This window comes from Cyrtonyx montezumae, unplaced genomic scaffold, assembly GCF_038088225.1.
Source record: "Cyrtonyx montezumae isolate F1298 unplaced genomic scaffold, pur_monq_1.0 scaffold_12, whole genome shotgun sequence".
Lineage (NCBI taxonomy): Eukaryota > Metazoa > Chordata > Aves > Galliformes > Odontophoridae > Cyrtonyx > Cyrtonyx montezumae.
In genome coordinates, this window is record NW_027071848.1 from 8,119,073 (window position 1) to 8,136,572 (window position 17,500).

A 17,500-nucleotide genomic window follows, 5' to 3' on the forward strand; every position below is an offset into this window, starting at 1 on the left:
GACCAGTACAGCTTTGCACCTGGCTGATCTTCTTTGTCAGTTTCAATTGCAGGAGGGAAAGAATTCTTTTTTTTTTTAACCTTGAAAATATTTGGTCATTACATCTGTCTGAATTTTTACTGTTATATTTTTAGGGTGAAAATATAGATAAGGAAACAATAGATACATAGATAGGTAATTAGATTAAAGATAGATAAAAGATAAAAAATAGAAATAAAAGATAGATGGATAGATACTGAAGAATATTATGAGTTCTTTAGTTTTACTGAATTCTTCATGTGTCCAGTCTAAAAAAAGAAATAATTATTTCCATTTTGGAAAAAAGGACTACAATTAAAATCAGTAGCAACCTCCATTCTGAAATTCTGTATTTTATCTTTAGTTGGGCCAATTCTCTGTCCACATCAAAGTTGTTATTGTTATTATTCTGCTGACATTTTTTTCAGCCCTGCCCATCTCTACAGCTGAGATAGCTGGGTCTCTGGAAACTTGTGAGAAATTCTTAGGTGTGACACATACAGGACACTCTTGACACCTGCAGTGGCACCTGGAGGCTGAGCAGGGGCCTAACTTTCTGTAATTCTTTGTCTGGCAGAGGCAGTTGGTAGAGTCATCATCCCTGGAGGTGTTCGGGAACTGTGAGATGTGACACTGAGGGATGTGGTGAGTGGGCACAGTGAGGGTGGGCTGATGATTGGACCAGATGATCTTGGAGGTCTTTTCCAACCATAATGATTTTGTTATTTTCTGATTCTCTGATTCTTTGTTCCTACTGCAACTAGTTTGAAGCCATGAGCCATTTAGGGCACACAAATCAAAGCAGAACATAATTTCGTAATAGCAATATTTAATATTTACATATAACAGTGAAAACAGTGATCACAGACACGACACTAAGCATCCCTGGGGCAGGACAGCTGGGAACAAACAGGTGGCAGCAGTACATTTACCCTTCTGTGGGATGCTAGGTGCAGGTAGGTATCTTTGCTTGTACTGGTGCTGGTACAACCCAAACTGGCTCTCTTGTTGAGATAAGAAACAGGGAGACAAAACGTAAAGGATGAGGGCAGGGCTGATGTTTAAGGGCCACAAAGATCTCATCAAGCCTGTCTCTCAGTCTGACTACATGCTGAGCATCCTTCTAGCTGCCTCCTTGACTTCCTTCCTGGTTGAATTAATTGGTGTCTTTTCATGGTGGCATTGCCCAGGCTCTGTTGCTTACAATTGCACATCAGATTTTAGTCCACCTGGCAAGTGTGGATGCACCTAAGTCACACTGCAAACCTCAATGAGTCTTACACTCACCTTACAGCAAGTGTTTTAAGTTTCTTAATCCACACTCCCTGCTTCCAGGGGTGAACCTATGCTTCAAGAAAGTGTCTGTGTGCTCCTCTTAGCACAACTGACATTTCCTATACCAGTTTTTGTGAAGGATTTGCGTGCTGCATTAGAGGATGGCAAGTACGGCCATGTGTGTGACTGGAAAGTCTGGGTGTGCACAGGAGGCTTTCTCCCATGCTGCAGTACAGAAACATGAGCACTTGACTGAGAAAACATATAATGCTTCTTTTTGGAAAATGGATTCCAGCAGTTTTAGATATATTCAGGTTTTCAGAACTCTCTACATGTATTCAGGATAGATAACTTTCTTACAGCTTGTCTGACTCAGGGAAGTCAGAGGCATGTCCAAGAATTAGCCTTTGAGGAAATCAGTGATGTGATGGGGATACTGAAACTTGCCAGTCTTGGGCTTTGGCATTAAGGGCTTGGCTGTGAACGATGATGGAAAATTACGTAGATCCTCCTTGGGATTACTGTTGCTGTAACACTAAGACTTATGCAATTAGTTGCCTTTCAGATTATATCTCTGATTTGTCACTTAGCTGCGTGTAATTACTCACCTCATTGATTTAATGTTTTTCTTTACCAGTTAATTGATTGTGCATGTGATGTATTCTAGAACAGCCCTGCAGAGCTGAGTGGAACTTAATGAGACTTCTACTCAGTCTTGTGAGGGCAAAATTGATGCTGAGGTTCTCCTTTGCACTTAGTTAAACTCTTGCTTCAAAATCTGCTGTCTGCATTGACCAAAATGCTCTTCCAGGGCTACTGCACATATCTGATGCTCCTGAAGAACTGGGCTTTGGTGACAGCGAGATACCAAACAAGAAAGGGATTTGGATCCAGGGAGGCTGAGGGAGGCTGAAGGCTGTGTGCTTCATTTGAGTCTTCAGCGCTGCAGGTGCAGCTGAATATATTCTCTGTGGATCCTAAAGTAAAACTGGGTGCCTGGGTAGCAAGTTAAGAGCAACACACAAGCTCAAGGTAAGTCTGGGGGAGACAGGAAGCTATTTACATTCAGTCAGAGCTATTTACACCCTGCTTTGTTCAGCTGATAAATGTGTACATTGTCAGTGCCAGTGAGCTTCTATGTGGGGACCTTACCTTATACATAAATGTGGCAGACCAGACCAGGCAGATTTGTATTTCTGCCAGTACCTGAGTTTCAGCAGGAGTACTTAGAGAGATGAAAATCTGGAGTCTCAGATGTACATGACCTAGCCATTTTCAACCTTGATTTCTTCATTAAAAAGGTCCATGTTACCCCCCTGAAACTGTTGAACATTTGTGGGTTTCTTTGTTCCCCCTCATAAACACAGCACAATTCATTATTCTTATAATACAGAACTTTGCAGCTCAAGGCATGTCTTGGTATCCCCTGCAGGTGGTTCACATTCCCGAAATATTTGTCTGAAAGGCAACGAATGAAAGACAGTTAATTAATATTCCAGAGGGATATCAGACTTACTGCAAGCATCTTGTACCATGGAAGCAAAGATTGGAAAGGAATAAGCGGTGATAAATGTAATTAGAAAGAAGTTTTCTACTATTTTGTAAAATGACATCTTTTCTACCAATAAAAATTTCTCTAACTCTTATATTTCTAATTCGCACATGTGGAGGGACATTATGTTTTATCCAAAAGGCTTCTTGAGCAGGAACACAGCCATGCAACTGAGTATGCAGCCTAGTATGGGAAGTATCACACTTCTCAGCTATTTTGAAATGTCTGAGAGCTGAGTTATCCCAGTCTGCACTGAGATGGAGACTGATAGCATGCAAATACATCTGAACTGCCTCTTCTTTCCAGAGGCATGCAGTCATGGGTTGTGCATCTCTCTCTGATTATGTACCACTGCCATTATAGAAGTGGTAAAAATGTAAAGCTGTTATCTTTTACTGTATACCTACCTTTCTTCTCCTCATACATGTGCCACACACGAAGCCAATAAGTCCATTGGTGACTTGAATTAAGCAAAGAATTGCTTCAATCACACCAATGGCCAGGAGAATGGAGAAAAGGACAATGTTCCATAGGATGATGTTTTCAGGCTCTTTGCAAATGCTCCATGTTGTCTGGTTGAACAAATAATTGTATCTGTTATAAAGAAGAACAATTGGCCATGTGTTAGAAAATATGAATTTGAGAATGCTTTCACCTGTTCCATTATAGAACAGCTTTGCATTTCCTGGCTTTACATTTTATGTATTTGTTTGCACAGTGTGAGAAAGGAGTCTCAAATTCTACTGAAATAGGTAAATCCGGTGATTCTCTTTAGGATTCCTTTTGCAGAAGTGTAATTAATGACTGGGGAAGAGAGCTATACTTGTGCTTTTCTGCATGCTCATAACAGTCCGAAAAACTAAGGGGAAAGGTGTCTAATGGTTTTTCAATATTTCTCCATATTCTCCTTTTCTGCAGAGGTATCTCAGCCCACCCATCATCTCTAGCTCTGGCTTGATGAGTGTGGTTGCCAAGTTTGCTCTTAAAGGATCAGAGGAGATTTTTGCTTTACTTTTCAGAAGTAGGCAGAGTAGACACAATTTGTGTTGATTAATATGGCATTATTATCAAATACTTCCTCTTGACTCTGATGATAGTCACAGCTCATCGCTCAGCAGCCTTTTGAAGGCATGGTGTGACATGCACAGGGGTTGCTGACAAGCACAATGGGAGGAACTCAGGCACTGTGCCTATAGGTAAGCTCTTGGTCAAAGAGATGACCAGCAGGAACATGCTGGCTCAGAGGAGCATGAGTTTGGGTGTAGACAGTGTGGACCATAAATTCACTTTAGAAAAATCTAAGTATCCTATGAAAAGAAGAACAGGGAAATCAGGGAACACAAACTGAGAGCAGCCTGTAAGCCATACTCACTCTAGAGTGCTGTTTCTGAAAGGATAGAGGTATTCTCCATCACCTGTGTCACACAGTGGGCCCCCAATTAGTCCCATTGAGGAGAAGACTGCACAGTACACTCCTCCTGCAAACCCCAGCAGAGCCAGAAGCACTGACAGCAGCATCTGAAAGGGAAAAGACCTTCAGCATCACACACACAGAGGCACTTACTATCATGGAAAGCTTACACTGAATGGGAAGGAAGCTATCTGTTCACTACTATATGATAAAAGTCACAGCATGATATTTGGGGAACAAAAGATAGTTGACTTCTAACTAGTTCAGCTTTCCTAGATATTAAACAGTTTCAGATTGTATGTGTTTTAGTTTTAACAGTAGGTAAGTCCAGAGATTTAATCATTCTTAGTTTTATTGTTATAAATCTAACGAGCTTATTTTCAAAAAGCTGTGAATGAAACTGTGATGTGATGTGGTCTATATCATTTGCCTTTTCATTCCAAATTCTTCTCCCTCTCTCAGCCCTTGAACCAACTGAAGCAGGCCATTACTTATCCAAGTATGAAAGCAGTGAAAGATGCATTAGTAATTTTGTCCAGTTGATGAGAAATGTAACCAAGTCTTTCTTATTGCTGCTTTCCTTCATTTTGCAACGGCGTGAAATGTGGTAACCACTGCTCATGTTGAAAATTCTGCTTCATGTGGCAATGAATCAATGGTGACTTCAAATGAGCAGCTTGCCCAGAGAGCTGCCGTGCCCCATCCCGCAAGGTGCTCAAGGCCAGGTTGGATGGGGCCCTGGGCAGCCTGAGCTGGTGGAAGGGAACCAGCCCACACCAGGTTCCCTGGATGAACTTTAAGGTCTCTTCTAACCCAAGTCATTCTATGATTCTGTGGTAGTATTTTGAGTACCTTTTTTGAGGTATTTTTTCTATTTATCTCCATACACTGGTTGACTTGAGATGAGTCGAACACTGGCATAAATCGAGAGCTATCAGTTCTCAATGTAATGTTGGTTTTAATAATCAAAAACATAAAAATCTATTTAATTTCAAGTGTATTTCAGATATTATGAAACCAGTACATCAGGTGTCAAGATTTTCAAATGATAAGATATTATATATTTTCAGATTTTAGAATTTGTATCTAAGCAGAAGGAATTTTAATGCTAATCATATTTTAAAATACATTTTGTTTATAATATACTCTTCATTTTCTCTACAAGTTGTCAGAAACACATTCCTTGGGAGACAGTATGCATCTTTTAGACAGCACTCTCAGACTAAGGGGTTTTGGATGGTCCTGTGTGGAGCCAGGAGCTGGACTCGATGATCCCTGTGGGCCCTTTCCAGCTCAGGATATTCTATGTTTCTATGTTGATGCATTACCTCCACAGAAATGTTCCCTTTGCTCTGGGTCAGTTTTCTGCTAACATATGAGAATTTGTGTACAGGAATAAGAAGTTCAGGCAGGTGCTGCTAGTGTTGCATCTGGGACAGGCAACCCACTAGTCCAGTTAAGAGTCCTTAACAAGGGTGGTTGTTCACAACTCTGCCAAGAAGAATAGAGAAGAAACCCTGTGGCATAAAGGTCAGGGTATGGGCAATCCTGAGGAAGCACGTGGAGAACACTCCCTTCCAAGAATTGGGTTTGAAGCCAGGCATCTCAGACCTCCATTTCCCCATTGCCAGCAAATCCCAGTGTTGACTGCCAGTCCAAAAAGAAGGCCCTAACGTCAACTGCTCTGCAGAGCTCTGTACTTCAGAGACAGATGGAAATATCTACTGTCCACCTTGGAGATTTGTGACACAATCTAGAAAAAAATTCCCTATCCAGACATGTTCAAGCTGGTGGACGCAGTTTCCAACTTGCCAGTGGATGACATTACTGCTTTTTGTACATTCTTGCCTGTTGTCAGTGTGTGAATTGACTCATTTTGTGTGTTCTTTGCCTCTATAGCAATCCCTGGATTGCAAGTTGCTGGGATTTCTCATGAAACTTATTTCATCATACTGATTCACAATTTCTGTCTCATTTTTTGCCAAGCTGGATGCTCTTTTTGTCTTTATCTGCATGTTGGCTGAGCTATGTCTTAGTGGAGCATCATGATCAGTAAAATGTAGGTAGTCTGGTATTGTCCTGGATCAAAGCAGTGCCTGGCTTGTAGCTGATGCCTTGCCTCTCATAATAAGATCATCAGCTATGCTTCACAGTGACGGTGAGTGACTGAAACTCCTACCTAAGCTGAACTATTTCTCCCTGTCTGTTTTCTCATTTACTTCATCTGTGAGTTCTACATCTTGGTTAAAGGATTTTAATTATGATTATGATTACCTTTATCACAGCACAACAGTCCCACTGAAAAATATGATAAAAAAGTCAAATGCTTTCTTCCTATTACTGTTTTATAGTGGTTAGTACTAATACTAGTAGTACATGTTGGTGCTAGCTTTCACGATTGTTCTTTGAGACAGGATTTTCTCCTTTGAAATCTCTTGGCTGCATGCTCGGCTTCATCGCACTTACTTCTTTTACTGTGCATATTATTGTATAGCCAAAGATTTATTTGTCACTGAAGGAGACTCAGCTGCAGTTGTTGCTGCAGTGTAGCTGTTGAACTGGCTCTTCTTGGCATTTGCTTGACACAGCTCCCCATTAATTCTATAGTTCTAGAGATTTTTCTACAGTCTTACTGCATTTTCCATGGAAATCCAATGTTATTAAATAACCCATCATCTCAGCTGTTCAGCATTTACCCTAGTTATATCATTTTTCACTTATGATTTTTATGATTATATATATTATTTCCTCATTTCGTTTTCAGTTGCAATATGAAGTCTAAGCTGGAATGCTTGTGTCTGTAGAAATGATTATTTTCTCATGGTGTTGGCCTGACCTCTCCCTCTTGAAAATATTTTGCTATCACTTTTGCTGATCTTGCTGACCATTTTTGCTTTCTTCTACTGTTACAGTGCATGATTCTTCACGCAGTTAGTTTGTCCATGCTGAGCTGGCATTAATTCTTCGAGCATTTGCACCAGTCACTTTGATGAAGTTTTTTCTTTCCCATCTGGTACTGCTCTGCACTGCTCCTTTTTGCCCTCTTTTTCTGTTTCTGTGCTCGTTTGTTTGATTTTGTTTGTTTTTCAGGAATTAATATCCTGTCTGGTTATCTGGATATTTTGTTTATCTAAGTTGGTCTGGAAAGCTGTTATAGCTATTCTTGTTCGACTAGTCAGTATTGAGGAAGGTGTAGTGGGACATGCTGGAGTATGTTTACTGAGGCAATGACATAAGCTGTTTCTCAGGGGGCTTTTTTTTCTTCTTGTGACAGTGCTGCTAATGCTCTCAGTGAGGTACATGCTAAACTGCAGGACACTGAAGCTTTCTACAGCTATTGCTTTCCAGAATCATTACTTCATAATGCAAGAACAAGAAGCCATCTAGATGTGTTGGCAGGCAATGATTTTAAATGGGTTAATGAAAAAAATTACTCAGTGCAGCACATAATCACTATGAACTAGAGAACATAAAAAGATGAACAAAACAATGAGAAATATATTAATTATTGTTACTGTTGCTGATACTTAGCATGGAAAGACTGTGAAGAAGTCTGGAGCTATTAAACCAGGACAGATTATCATAGGACAGAGTCTCAACCCTGAGGAAAATGGTAATGAGTAATTGAGTAATAATTCAGAGTACTATGGGTTCTCTAGCCATTTTTCTTTTTCTTTGAAAAGCAGTGCTGAGCACTGTGTCTAAATGACCATTTTATATCTAAGGTGCCCAAGCAGAAAATATCCTTTGGACCTCAGTGATGCCTGAGTAGCTCCAGTGAGGGTTATTTCTCTGCCATGTCTGGACATGACACCTAGACCTGTGGACCTCTTTTCAAATCTTCCCAGAGCTGCCACTGTGCATGTCTGAACCAGTCCCAGAGCACCTTTGCTCTCCAGAGCCTGGTGAATCACACCATTCCCAGCTTTGGCCCATGTGGTGTCTGGGCAACAATGTGGGTCTCTGTGCACTTCTTCCCACTATTCCCATAGCAAATTTTTCCTAAGATTCTTTCTCCTGAAGAAACACATCACTGTTCTTCAGTTCTCCCTTCAAAAGATGCCTCTTCTATAGCACTATTGAGTATCTCAAGTTGGGAGATACCAACAGTGATCATTTAATTCAACTCCTGTGTTTCACACTGCTTCTCCCCAGGGTCTTTGCAGGGAATATGCTTTATAATGCCCTACATAGCAGCTTCTTTTCCACTAGTGCAGCCATCTCATATCCATGTTGGGCCACATGCTGTTTAAGGCATTGAATGACCTGTACAACTACACTCTTTCTCTTTGTTAAGAGGTGGGCTATTTCCATGGTCCTAGAAGACAGACATTTAAAATGTGTATTGTCCTCATCAAGACTTTTCCCCAGTGTAGTCTGAGAAGCTTTGTCAGCTGGCCATTGTCTCTTTCTACAGATACTGCATAAAAAAAAACCAGTTTTCTCCACATTTGTTGTCTGCCTTTATAACAGCAGATTGGAGTCATAGAATTGTAGAATATTCTGAGTTGGAAGGGACTCATAGGATTATTCAGTTCAAATAAGGAAGAGAAAGAACAGTTTGTTCATTACCTATCAGTGCTGGGAAAGTACAGACAGGATACCTGGCCACCAAGGGCACAGCTGGGACATCTCAGACAACAAAAGTGAGGTGATGGTGAGCAGATAGAGGTCTATAGATGTGGGCTACTGGCAGCAGTGTGATACCAACAGAGTCAATGGGCTGAGGGAGAAACACAACTTATCCAGGGACATTTGACTTACATTGCATACTATTTATTGTTGGGAAGAAGAGAGATTTGAGAGCTCACACCCCAGCCCTGCAGCTGGCCTGTTTGGCCATCGTTAGCAAATCCTCCTTGATGTGAACGTGATGTTCAGCAAAATCGTTGTAATGGTGTGTCCTTTGGGATGTACTCACTGACATCCTAATGAAAAATGTTATTTTTGTATTATTCATAGTGGACAAGTAAAATGAAAAATCTTGAAATGAAGAAAGATCATTCCATGGATCAAGCTAAACATTAATTGAAGAGTACAGAAGAAGTGCTTTATTGCATGGAATAACTCACTATAGGCTGCTCTTGGGAAGACTTGGGCAGACTGAAAAAAAAACACATAAGTCAGTTTATTCCTGCTAATAATGATGGCCTCAGAGAAGTCTGTGCCCTGGGTGTGAATATTAATGGAAATGTCTTTATAATATTCTGCTTTTTAATGTTTTTAATTATCAAGAGAAAAAGTCTCTCTGGCCTTTGTCTGGATGACAGAGAGACCAAATTGCATTTGCACCTCTCATGTACATAACCTTTGGAGAAATGCCTGCTATGGGTCAGAGCCTTCCATGGGGACCAGCTCCTGGGAAGCAGTGCTGGTTCCTAAGTGCCAACCATGGAAACTCAGGCTTTTAGCAGGTGCCCCATCTGCCCATACAGAGGTAAGAAGGGATAAATCTATGGAAAAGCAAATTGCCATGGAGGGGTATGGAGGAAAGAGGACCAGCTGAAAGCAGAAGGAATGGACAACTGTCTCAACTTTTAGGATCAGTTCAAGCAGGAGGAAGCTGGAGACATGCTTTACATTTTGCAGGATGAGGTGAAGTATCTTTACTTCCTTTACCCTCAGTGCGGTGGCTGAATGCACCAGTACCTGCCCTGACTGAGTACAATTCGCCTCATATCAGTGCCTGCAATATCATTACATTCTTGTTAGCTAAACGAGCTTTTAGCCCCAGCCCAGGGACGCTGCAAATCAAGCTCTTCTTCTGCATTTCCCTGACTTGGCTGCTGATGGTGGTGTGACGGTTTGTTATTTTTTGTTTCCACCTGCTGAGCAGCCATTTCAGAGCTATTGTGCAAACCCCATAGCATCATTTCAACACAGCTACTTACCCCACATCTGTTAGCGCAACACCCTGCTCCGCCTGCGCCCAGCATCATGAATGCCGGCAAAATAACCTGCGAGAAAAGCACAAGTTGAATTGGCTGACAATTCTTCTGCTTGGGTGGCTTTTAAAGTCTAGAAGCCTGATGTTCCTCAACTGCAAACTACCTTCTGGCTCTTCTCTGTGAATTACACCAGTTGAAATGTCTGTGCTTGCTGAAAGTAACTAAGGGAGAAGAGTGGTATTACAGTTGTCTGGCAAGCTTCTAACACAGTAATTCTATCTGCTGGAGCTATCTAAAGCTATACTGCTTATTTTTAGCAGGAGATTGTTTGGGGTTTTTTTGTTTGTTTTCCTCAGAACAAGAACACTGGTTCTGACAGAATGCAATTTCTGCTCTTGAAAGATTTCCTCCTGCTCCAGTATTAGGCTTTGCTCATAGAGCAATGGCAATACGAGGCCAACTATTTTGTCTTTTGCTGGTCTCAAATTTGAATCTCCATACTTCACCTCCCATGTAAGTGCTACGAAGGCTGCACCGTTCAGCCAGTCTCTCTCCCTGACCCAAGCTGGAACTGCTCCAACAGATGAGCCTGGAGGAGTATCTATAGGAAGCAGGCTGTGATCAGGTCACTGGGGTTTAGATAAAGCCAGGTCATTGGGGTTTAGATATAGCCATCCATGTCTTGCTTGCACAAGGTACAGTGATTATTTGTGCTGTGCCCTCCTTCCTCTCCCTCAGTCCAATGTTTTGTCCGGTGGGATACTGACTGATCTGGTATGGGAATTTTAAGATTTCATGCAAAATATAAAATAAACATATTATCTTCAGAGAGTAAAAATGTCCATGAGGCAAAACAAAACATTTCCCTCTTGACTTTCACTTTAATAGAATCTAAAGAGATTGCAGCAAGATTTCTTCTATGGAATCATGGAATCATTAATGTTGGAAGAGACCTCCAAGATTACCTAGTCCAACCATCCTCATCATGCCCACACACTATGTGCCACATGGACGTAATTTTTGAACACCTCCAGGGACAGTGACCCTACCACCTCCCTGGGCAGCCTGTGCCAGTGCCTCACTGCTATTTCTGAGAAGAAATTTTTCCTAATGTAGAACCTGAACCTCCTCTTGCACAACTTGAGTTACGGTAGTTTAAATCCTCTGTGCATCCTGGTCTAAACTATAATTGGGAAATCAGTTCTAAGCTTCCTGAAACACGTCTAGCTTTTGTTCTTTGTGCTAAGCTTCCAGAAAGCCTTCACAATGGACAACTGAGCAGGGAACACCCAGTTCACATCAGCTTTCTCCATGGTAATGAGCATGTGGATTTGGACAGATACAGTGCAGTCAGCAATTATCTGTATCTCAGGACATAGTGCCACTTACATGGGTGCTCTGGAGATAGGAAAGGCTGCACTTATTTTGGTAGCTAGAGGGCAAGAAAGCTTTTGTCTAGCTGTGCAGCCAAAGTGCTACTGCTGCCTTGCCTCTGCCCTCCACTGTTAGTGTATGCATTTCACAGAGCTGTGTAAGAAAACAATATCATACAAAGTAGGTAATGGTCCCTGTAAGGTTAATTAAAGGAGGAGGGAAAAAAAAAAAAAAAAAAAAAAAAAAAAGGAAAATATATATCAGGGTGATGAGATGTTGTCCCATGTAGGTGATGAAAAATTTCCATGGTGAATAAAGTCCAGGGAATTTATCTATATAGTGTGAATATCCATTTAAGACTCTGCAGGACAGTGTTACAAAAACTCCTTGACTTGTAGATGCTAAACATTTCCTGATGAATTTACTCTTAGTTACATTTTATGTTCCCCTCAGTGACAGCCTTCAGCACCTACAGTGGTTGTCTGACCATAGATGGAGCCTTGCAAGAGTAGAGAAGTGAAATTAAAAGAACTCTTCCTAAAAATACCCAACTCTTAAACACAAGTGGTCTCCAAGGCAGTCCCAGTAGGTTGCCATCTGGCTTTCAGGGGGAGCTAGCATTTCTACCTATTGAATGAGTGTACCCCTTCCTCCAAGACTCTCTCTTCACCAAAGGTTTCTAAACTAAGCTGTAAGCACTTTCATTTATTAGCCTGGCTCATGACGAAAGGTCTGCCTGACAGCTTTTTCTTTTTGATTCGGGAATGAGAATTTGCTAGATTTGGCTGCTGTCAGTAAAATGAGGACTGCAAGTGAGTGAGTGATGGCATTTCCCAGTGCTTCTCACAGGCTTTCCATCAGGAAGGATGCTACTATGGCTCATGGAGAGAATCTTCCTTTCTTTATACCCTAAACTTTGGAAATAAGTAAATTGAGAGGTTTTCATCTCATGTAAATTCCCAATAGAGAAGCAACAAGAGGAGGAGGAAAGAGTGGGACTGGCTGCTGAGCTGAACAGCTTGCTGATGACCTGGGTATCTGTCAGTGGGCTGAAATCGCAATTGGAGAAAAGTATGCTTTCGTGGGGGAGAGCTATGCCGCTCAGTCTGTCTTATTGTGGAGTCAGAATACTGCCCAGGCTCCTGTCATGGAATATTCTTGCCCTTTGCATTATCTCTTTGTATAGCCCAGGAGACAGATGCCATTTTTCCATGCTTCCAGCACTTGGAAGATGAAGCTGATGACAGTGTTTTCTTTCCTCTACTCCACCTGTGGGCATTTCTCATACTGTCTTCTGGAAAACATGTACACTCAATGGCACCATCTGTGGATTGATAATTACTCCTAGTGCTGCTCTCTGTGTTTTGAAGGCCGATGCAAATGCTTCCTCCTCTCCTTTTGCAGTTCTCATTTTTAAAGTATGAAGTGCTGACCACAGGAAAGCCTCTGTGGCAGCCTTGAAAGAAGGCACGTTTTGAATGAGCTTGTGTTGCTTTCATGCTTGACATTTGCCTTTCCTTTCATTGAATGCCAATGACTCCTGGGCTTGCACTGAGACCAATTTTCCACTGGTCTCTCATGTAGTTCCACTCATTCCTTTAAGCTTCCCTCCACACACTCATTGCTTACGTTCAAGCTCAGGGTGAGTAACATGCCCAAATGGCAGCTAGAAGAAGAATCAAGTAAGCTGCTGCTGGAGAGCAATTTATTGAATGATCTTGTACCACATTTCTGCAGGGGGAAATGTGAGTCTGAACCACATCCATTGTAGTTTTCTATAGACTTAAATGGTAGCTGCATCATGGCCAGACTGAATACTATTTAGTTCTTTCTAAGTTAATTATTTCTAAATATTCTGTTTTCTGATGTGCAGATAGTCATCTCTGTGCCAATTTACCATCTGCCCGGGCTGGGTAACAGCCACCACTTGTCATAGGCATGCCACTTGCTCAGCTTTTTTTGTCTAGTCTATAGTGGATAACTGAAAGAGCATACACAGAGTAAGCCTGTAATGAACCGGAAGTATCAGCATTCCCAAATACGTTCCCTTCTGGTTATGGATATTCAAATGGAAACAATCCTTTCTGAGTCATGGAATGGAGAACTGTTCACAGAACAGCATGCACAAACCAAACCAAATCCAAGAGGAGCTGAGTGTGGGGGAGCATGCGAGACATTTGGGTTTCAAGTCACTTTCAGCTCCAAATTCATGCAATGGTGGCTGGATCTCTAATAAACACCTACTGAAAGACATTTCACTTTTGCCCCTAATATTTTAAATAGGTTCTATGGGAAAAAAAAATCAGCAAGAGGTATAAGGAAGGACTGTATCTGAGGTGAAAGCTCACCACCTCTGGCTGAGCTTAGGACCTCATCTTTGCATTGACTACAAAGACGTGATTGCTCACATCACTGTTCTTCACACTGGAAAGGCAGTCTTACTCATGATCTGGAGAAGCTGATGTTTATTTCAGGAATACACTATATTTCAAGAACTAGGGACTTTTTTAGTCTTGAATGCACTTTCTCAGCTCCATACCATACCTTCCCAGTTAACCTATTCAGATGTTTCTGAAAAGGAATTGCCATTTTTGTCACATAAACAGAAGTTCTATGAAACATAAACAGAAGAAACACTTCTCTCTTACCAGTATTCCTGCTCCCAGAATGCCTTGGAAAAACCAGACCAGATCGGTTATCTCACTGAGCTGCAGAACTTGTCCATTGGGGAAGTACAGGAGGATGTTGGAGACTATAGCACATGAAGCCAGTGGGAACAGGGTGATCCCAATGCACCTCGAACACTTCCCTGTGCACATGGTGGATCTCTGCTGGGGAAAGAGGCAGTATGGTTTGGGTTACTGCCACACTTAAGGCACGGGATTTTTTCCTTCTCAGTGAAAGAATAATGAGATGTGAAGCAAGAAATGGTCTAGTTAAGACTGACATGGGTAATACTGTTATACAGACCCTGTTCTCTTCAGAGCCTTTATTTAAAATGGAATAATTCCAAACTGGATTGTTTAAAATTGCCAGGAATAAACAGATGTTGGTGTGAAATGAATGGAGAGTTACATTTCAATTGTTAATGGATGATTGCCTCTCCATTGGGAGCATCAGGAATACCACTACATCTGCATGAACGGATACCCTACCTGGCAGGGGTTGTTCAGACTGGAGAATAGAATGCCCTGGAGAGACCTTACTGTAGCCTTTCAATATCTAAGAGCCTTATAAGAAAGATGGAGAAAGACATTTCACCAGGGCTTGTAGGGACAAGACAAGGAGCAATGGTTTTAAAATTGATTTAGACTGGATGTAAGGAATAAATTTTTCATAATGAGAGTGGTGAGGCATTGGAACAGGTTGTCCAGAAAAGTTGTGGATGCCCCATCCCTGAAAGAGCTCAAGGCCAGGTTGGATGGATTAGAGGAGATGAAAGTCCTTTCCAAACCAAACCAATCACTGCTTAATGACAGTTTAAGGCTTTCAAATGCATAAAAACATGACATTTCAATCTGTCGGTTTCTGTCATCAGAGAAAGTTGACGGTTTATGACAAAGAAGGCTTTGTTTTATGATGAGCAAGTTATGGGAGAGATAATGAACAACATATTTGAGAAAACCAGAGGCAGATTGAACCCAGCTTCATTGACAGAATGAAGACAGTGAAAAAATGAGGTAAGGCATGAAGACATACCTCTAATTTGGAGGGATGCAGTATATTGCTGCAAGGTCTTTTAGATTGCTGGAGACTTCTGAGTTTGCATTGCTACAGCAAAAAAAACCAACCTGATCTCTGTGACTATGAATTTAATAAGAGCACTTTGTTTATCTGCATTATCTTTAGAGTACTTCATAATCACATTATGTATTCTAATCCAGCTTTAAAACAAGTTATCCAGCATTAAACTGTTTCAGAAATGAACATTTATCAGACCATATTCTTGATTTATGGTTGTTGCCTGTTGTTTACATAATGTTCAAATTCGGGCAAGACATTTTACAAGCATCTGGAAAAAAAACAACTGGCTTCAAAAGATAAAAATTGAACCAAACAGGCAATGCACAGAGGAAGGATGAAGCAGGAAGGGGATTGAAAAAATGCTGGATATTTTAACTGCCTTTCTCCAAATGCTCATTGTGTTTTTATGCTGATCTTTGCCTGCTCACTCTTCCACTTTATTCCCACATCTGCTTTTCCACACGTTTGCCCAACCTGACCTGCTCCCTCACAGAGAGAAGCGAGCAAGCACAGGCACAGCCTTGCCTCCTCCCATTTAGCTGGGACTTGCTGAGGAGCATCTTTCGCTCATAGCCGCAGGGCCTGGTTCTTACCTGGTGCACAGGAGCACCACGTCACTTCGGCTGAAAGAGTGCAGATTCAATCTGGGAAGGTTCCAGCCCTGACCTATCTCAACACCACTTCACATTGAAAGGAGAATTGCCACTGTCACCAGATCTAATGAGAGACTTTACCACCAGAATCAACACAGCTGTTTTACCTGTGCACATCAGATGATATAGCCATGTTACTATGGCTCTGGGTTGCCAGAATCACTCAAAATGCTTTATTAATTCAGCAAAAAAAAGCACGCTCTGTCTGAAGCTTTGCTAGGCAAGGCAGTGATTGTGCTTCAAATCGTTAGCTAGGGTTTTAGAAAGTTTTGCTTCATAACACAAATGGGAGAAGGCAAACACCTGCACTTACCAGAACTAGAACGGCCTCCAGGCCCACAGCTTCCCGCAGACAGCGTCCAGCTTCCCAGCTCCTCTTTCCTGGAGTGAAGCAGCCCAAGAGAGGCACAGCAACGTTTTCAGGTGGTGACCTCTATTAAACAAATAGTGGTTCCTCTCCAGAGAATGAGGAAATACCCCAACTTGTTGCTGGTTGGCCAGCACAATGCTTGCGTGCCACCCTGTCCAATTGATTATTTGAGGGCAGCATTCCAGTGGTCAATGCCTTGGTGCCCCAGGACACAAATTTAGGATCGGTGGAGCCCTCTATGCTGCCACAACCATTTCAGCTGTGAGAATATGAAGAGGGGAGGAGAGGTGAAAAAGCACAAAGGGGAGCATACTCTGCATTGCAGAAAATGTGGTCAAAGCACAAAACAGTGGTGCAGTAAATTCCAGCAGCTGGTGCAGAGTTGTCTTCTGCACAACAGACTTTCATCTGATAAAATTTGGCATTGGCTTTACTCCAAAACACAATGCTTTCAGCCCAAATGGGAAGACAAGATTGATAGCTCTAGTGCAAATAATACTCTTGCAGGGAAGAACTGTTGGAGTTTTTCTCTGTCTCTGCCTCACCATCTTTCTTCTGTTAGTAGACTGCACTCATCTTTGGAAAAAGTTTTTCACTGTGGAATTTTGGTCATTTGGGATGGAATCCATCTCACATGACTTTAGATGTCCATAAGGTACACGCCAGTCTAGGTTACTTTTATTCCCAGTGAAAAAGCTCTTTCAAGGAAAAAAACACTCGACCTATTTAAGAAGATCCTGCAGGTTGTTCAAATACTTGTTCTGGGCTCCCCAGTTCGAAAAAGCCATGGATCTCCTAGAAGGAGTCCATGGAGGGCCCCAAAGAGGATAAAGGGCCTGGAGCACCTCTTGTATGAGGAAAGACTGAGTAACCTGAGTCTGTTCAGCCTGGGGAAAAGAAGACTGAGAGGGGAGCTGGTAAATGTTTATAAATATCTGAAGGGTAAGGTGGGAGGCAAATAAATGAGGCCAAGCTCTTCTCATCAGTGTGTAGCGACAGGACAAGGAGTAATGGCCTTAAACTTGTACATAAGAAGTTCCACACAAACACATGGAAGAACTTTTTTATGGTATGGATGATGGAGCACTGGGTCAGGTTGCCCAGAGAGGCTGTGGAGTCTCTTTCTTTAGCGATATTCAAGAACCATCTGGGCACCAACCTATGTGACCTACTGTAAGGGAACCTGCTTTAGCAGGGGGTTGGACTCAGTTATCT

The 17,500-nt window shown here is 41.8% G+C and overlaps 1 protein-coding gene across 3 annotated transcripts; it reads right to left on the minus strand.

Moving 5' to 3' along the window:
* Positions 1–842: 842 nt before the first annotated feature.
* LOC136044635 (transmembrane 4 L6 family member 1-like) lies at positions 843–14,341 on the minus strand. 3 transcript variants are annotated; one of them, XR_010621838.1, is made up of 7 exons: positions 14,167–14,341; positions 10,148–10,213; positions 4,218–4,363; positions 3,253–3,439; positions 2,500–2,751; positions 1,902–2,289; positions 843–1,022 (listed from the first exon to the last, which is right to left on the minus strand). XR_010621838.1 is itself a non-coding variant. In XM_065730011.1 (5 exons), exons 1-5 carry the CDS (start codon positions 14,335–14,337, stop codon positions 2,731–2,733), a joined length of 591 nt encoding a protein of 196 aa, XP_065586083.1. In that variant the 5' UTR covers positions 14,338–14,341; the 3' UTR covers positions 2,426–2,730. The 3 variants fall into 3 exon arrangements, 1 of the variants encoding a protein (XP_065586083.1); XR_010621837.1 differs by lacking the exon at positions 843–1,022 and having other exon boundaries at positions 1,568–2,289; XM_065730011.1 differs by lacking the exons at positions 843–1,022; positions 1,902–2,289 and having other exon boundaries at positions 2,426–2,751.
* Positions 14,342–17,500: the final 3,159 nt, after the last annotated feature.

Bases quoted from the DNA above. Each gene is read 5' to 3' on its own strand.
- LOC136044635 (XM_065730011.1), bottom strand. From the start codon at position 14,337: ATGTGCACAGGGAAGTGTTCGAGGTGCATTGGGATCACCCTGTTCCCA. The intron at 10,214-14,166 runs GTAAGAGAGAAG...CTTTTCTCGCAG, and splicing joins TTCTGGGAGCAGGAATACTG to GTTATTTTGCCGGCATTCAT. The intron at 3,440-4,217 runs GTGAGTATGGCT...TCTTTATAACAG, and splicing joins TTCAGAAACAGCACTCTAGA to ATACAATTATTTGTTCAACC.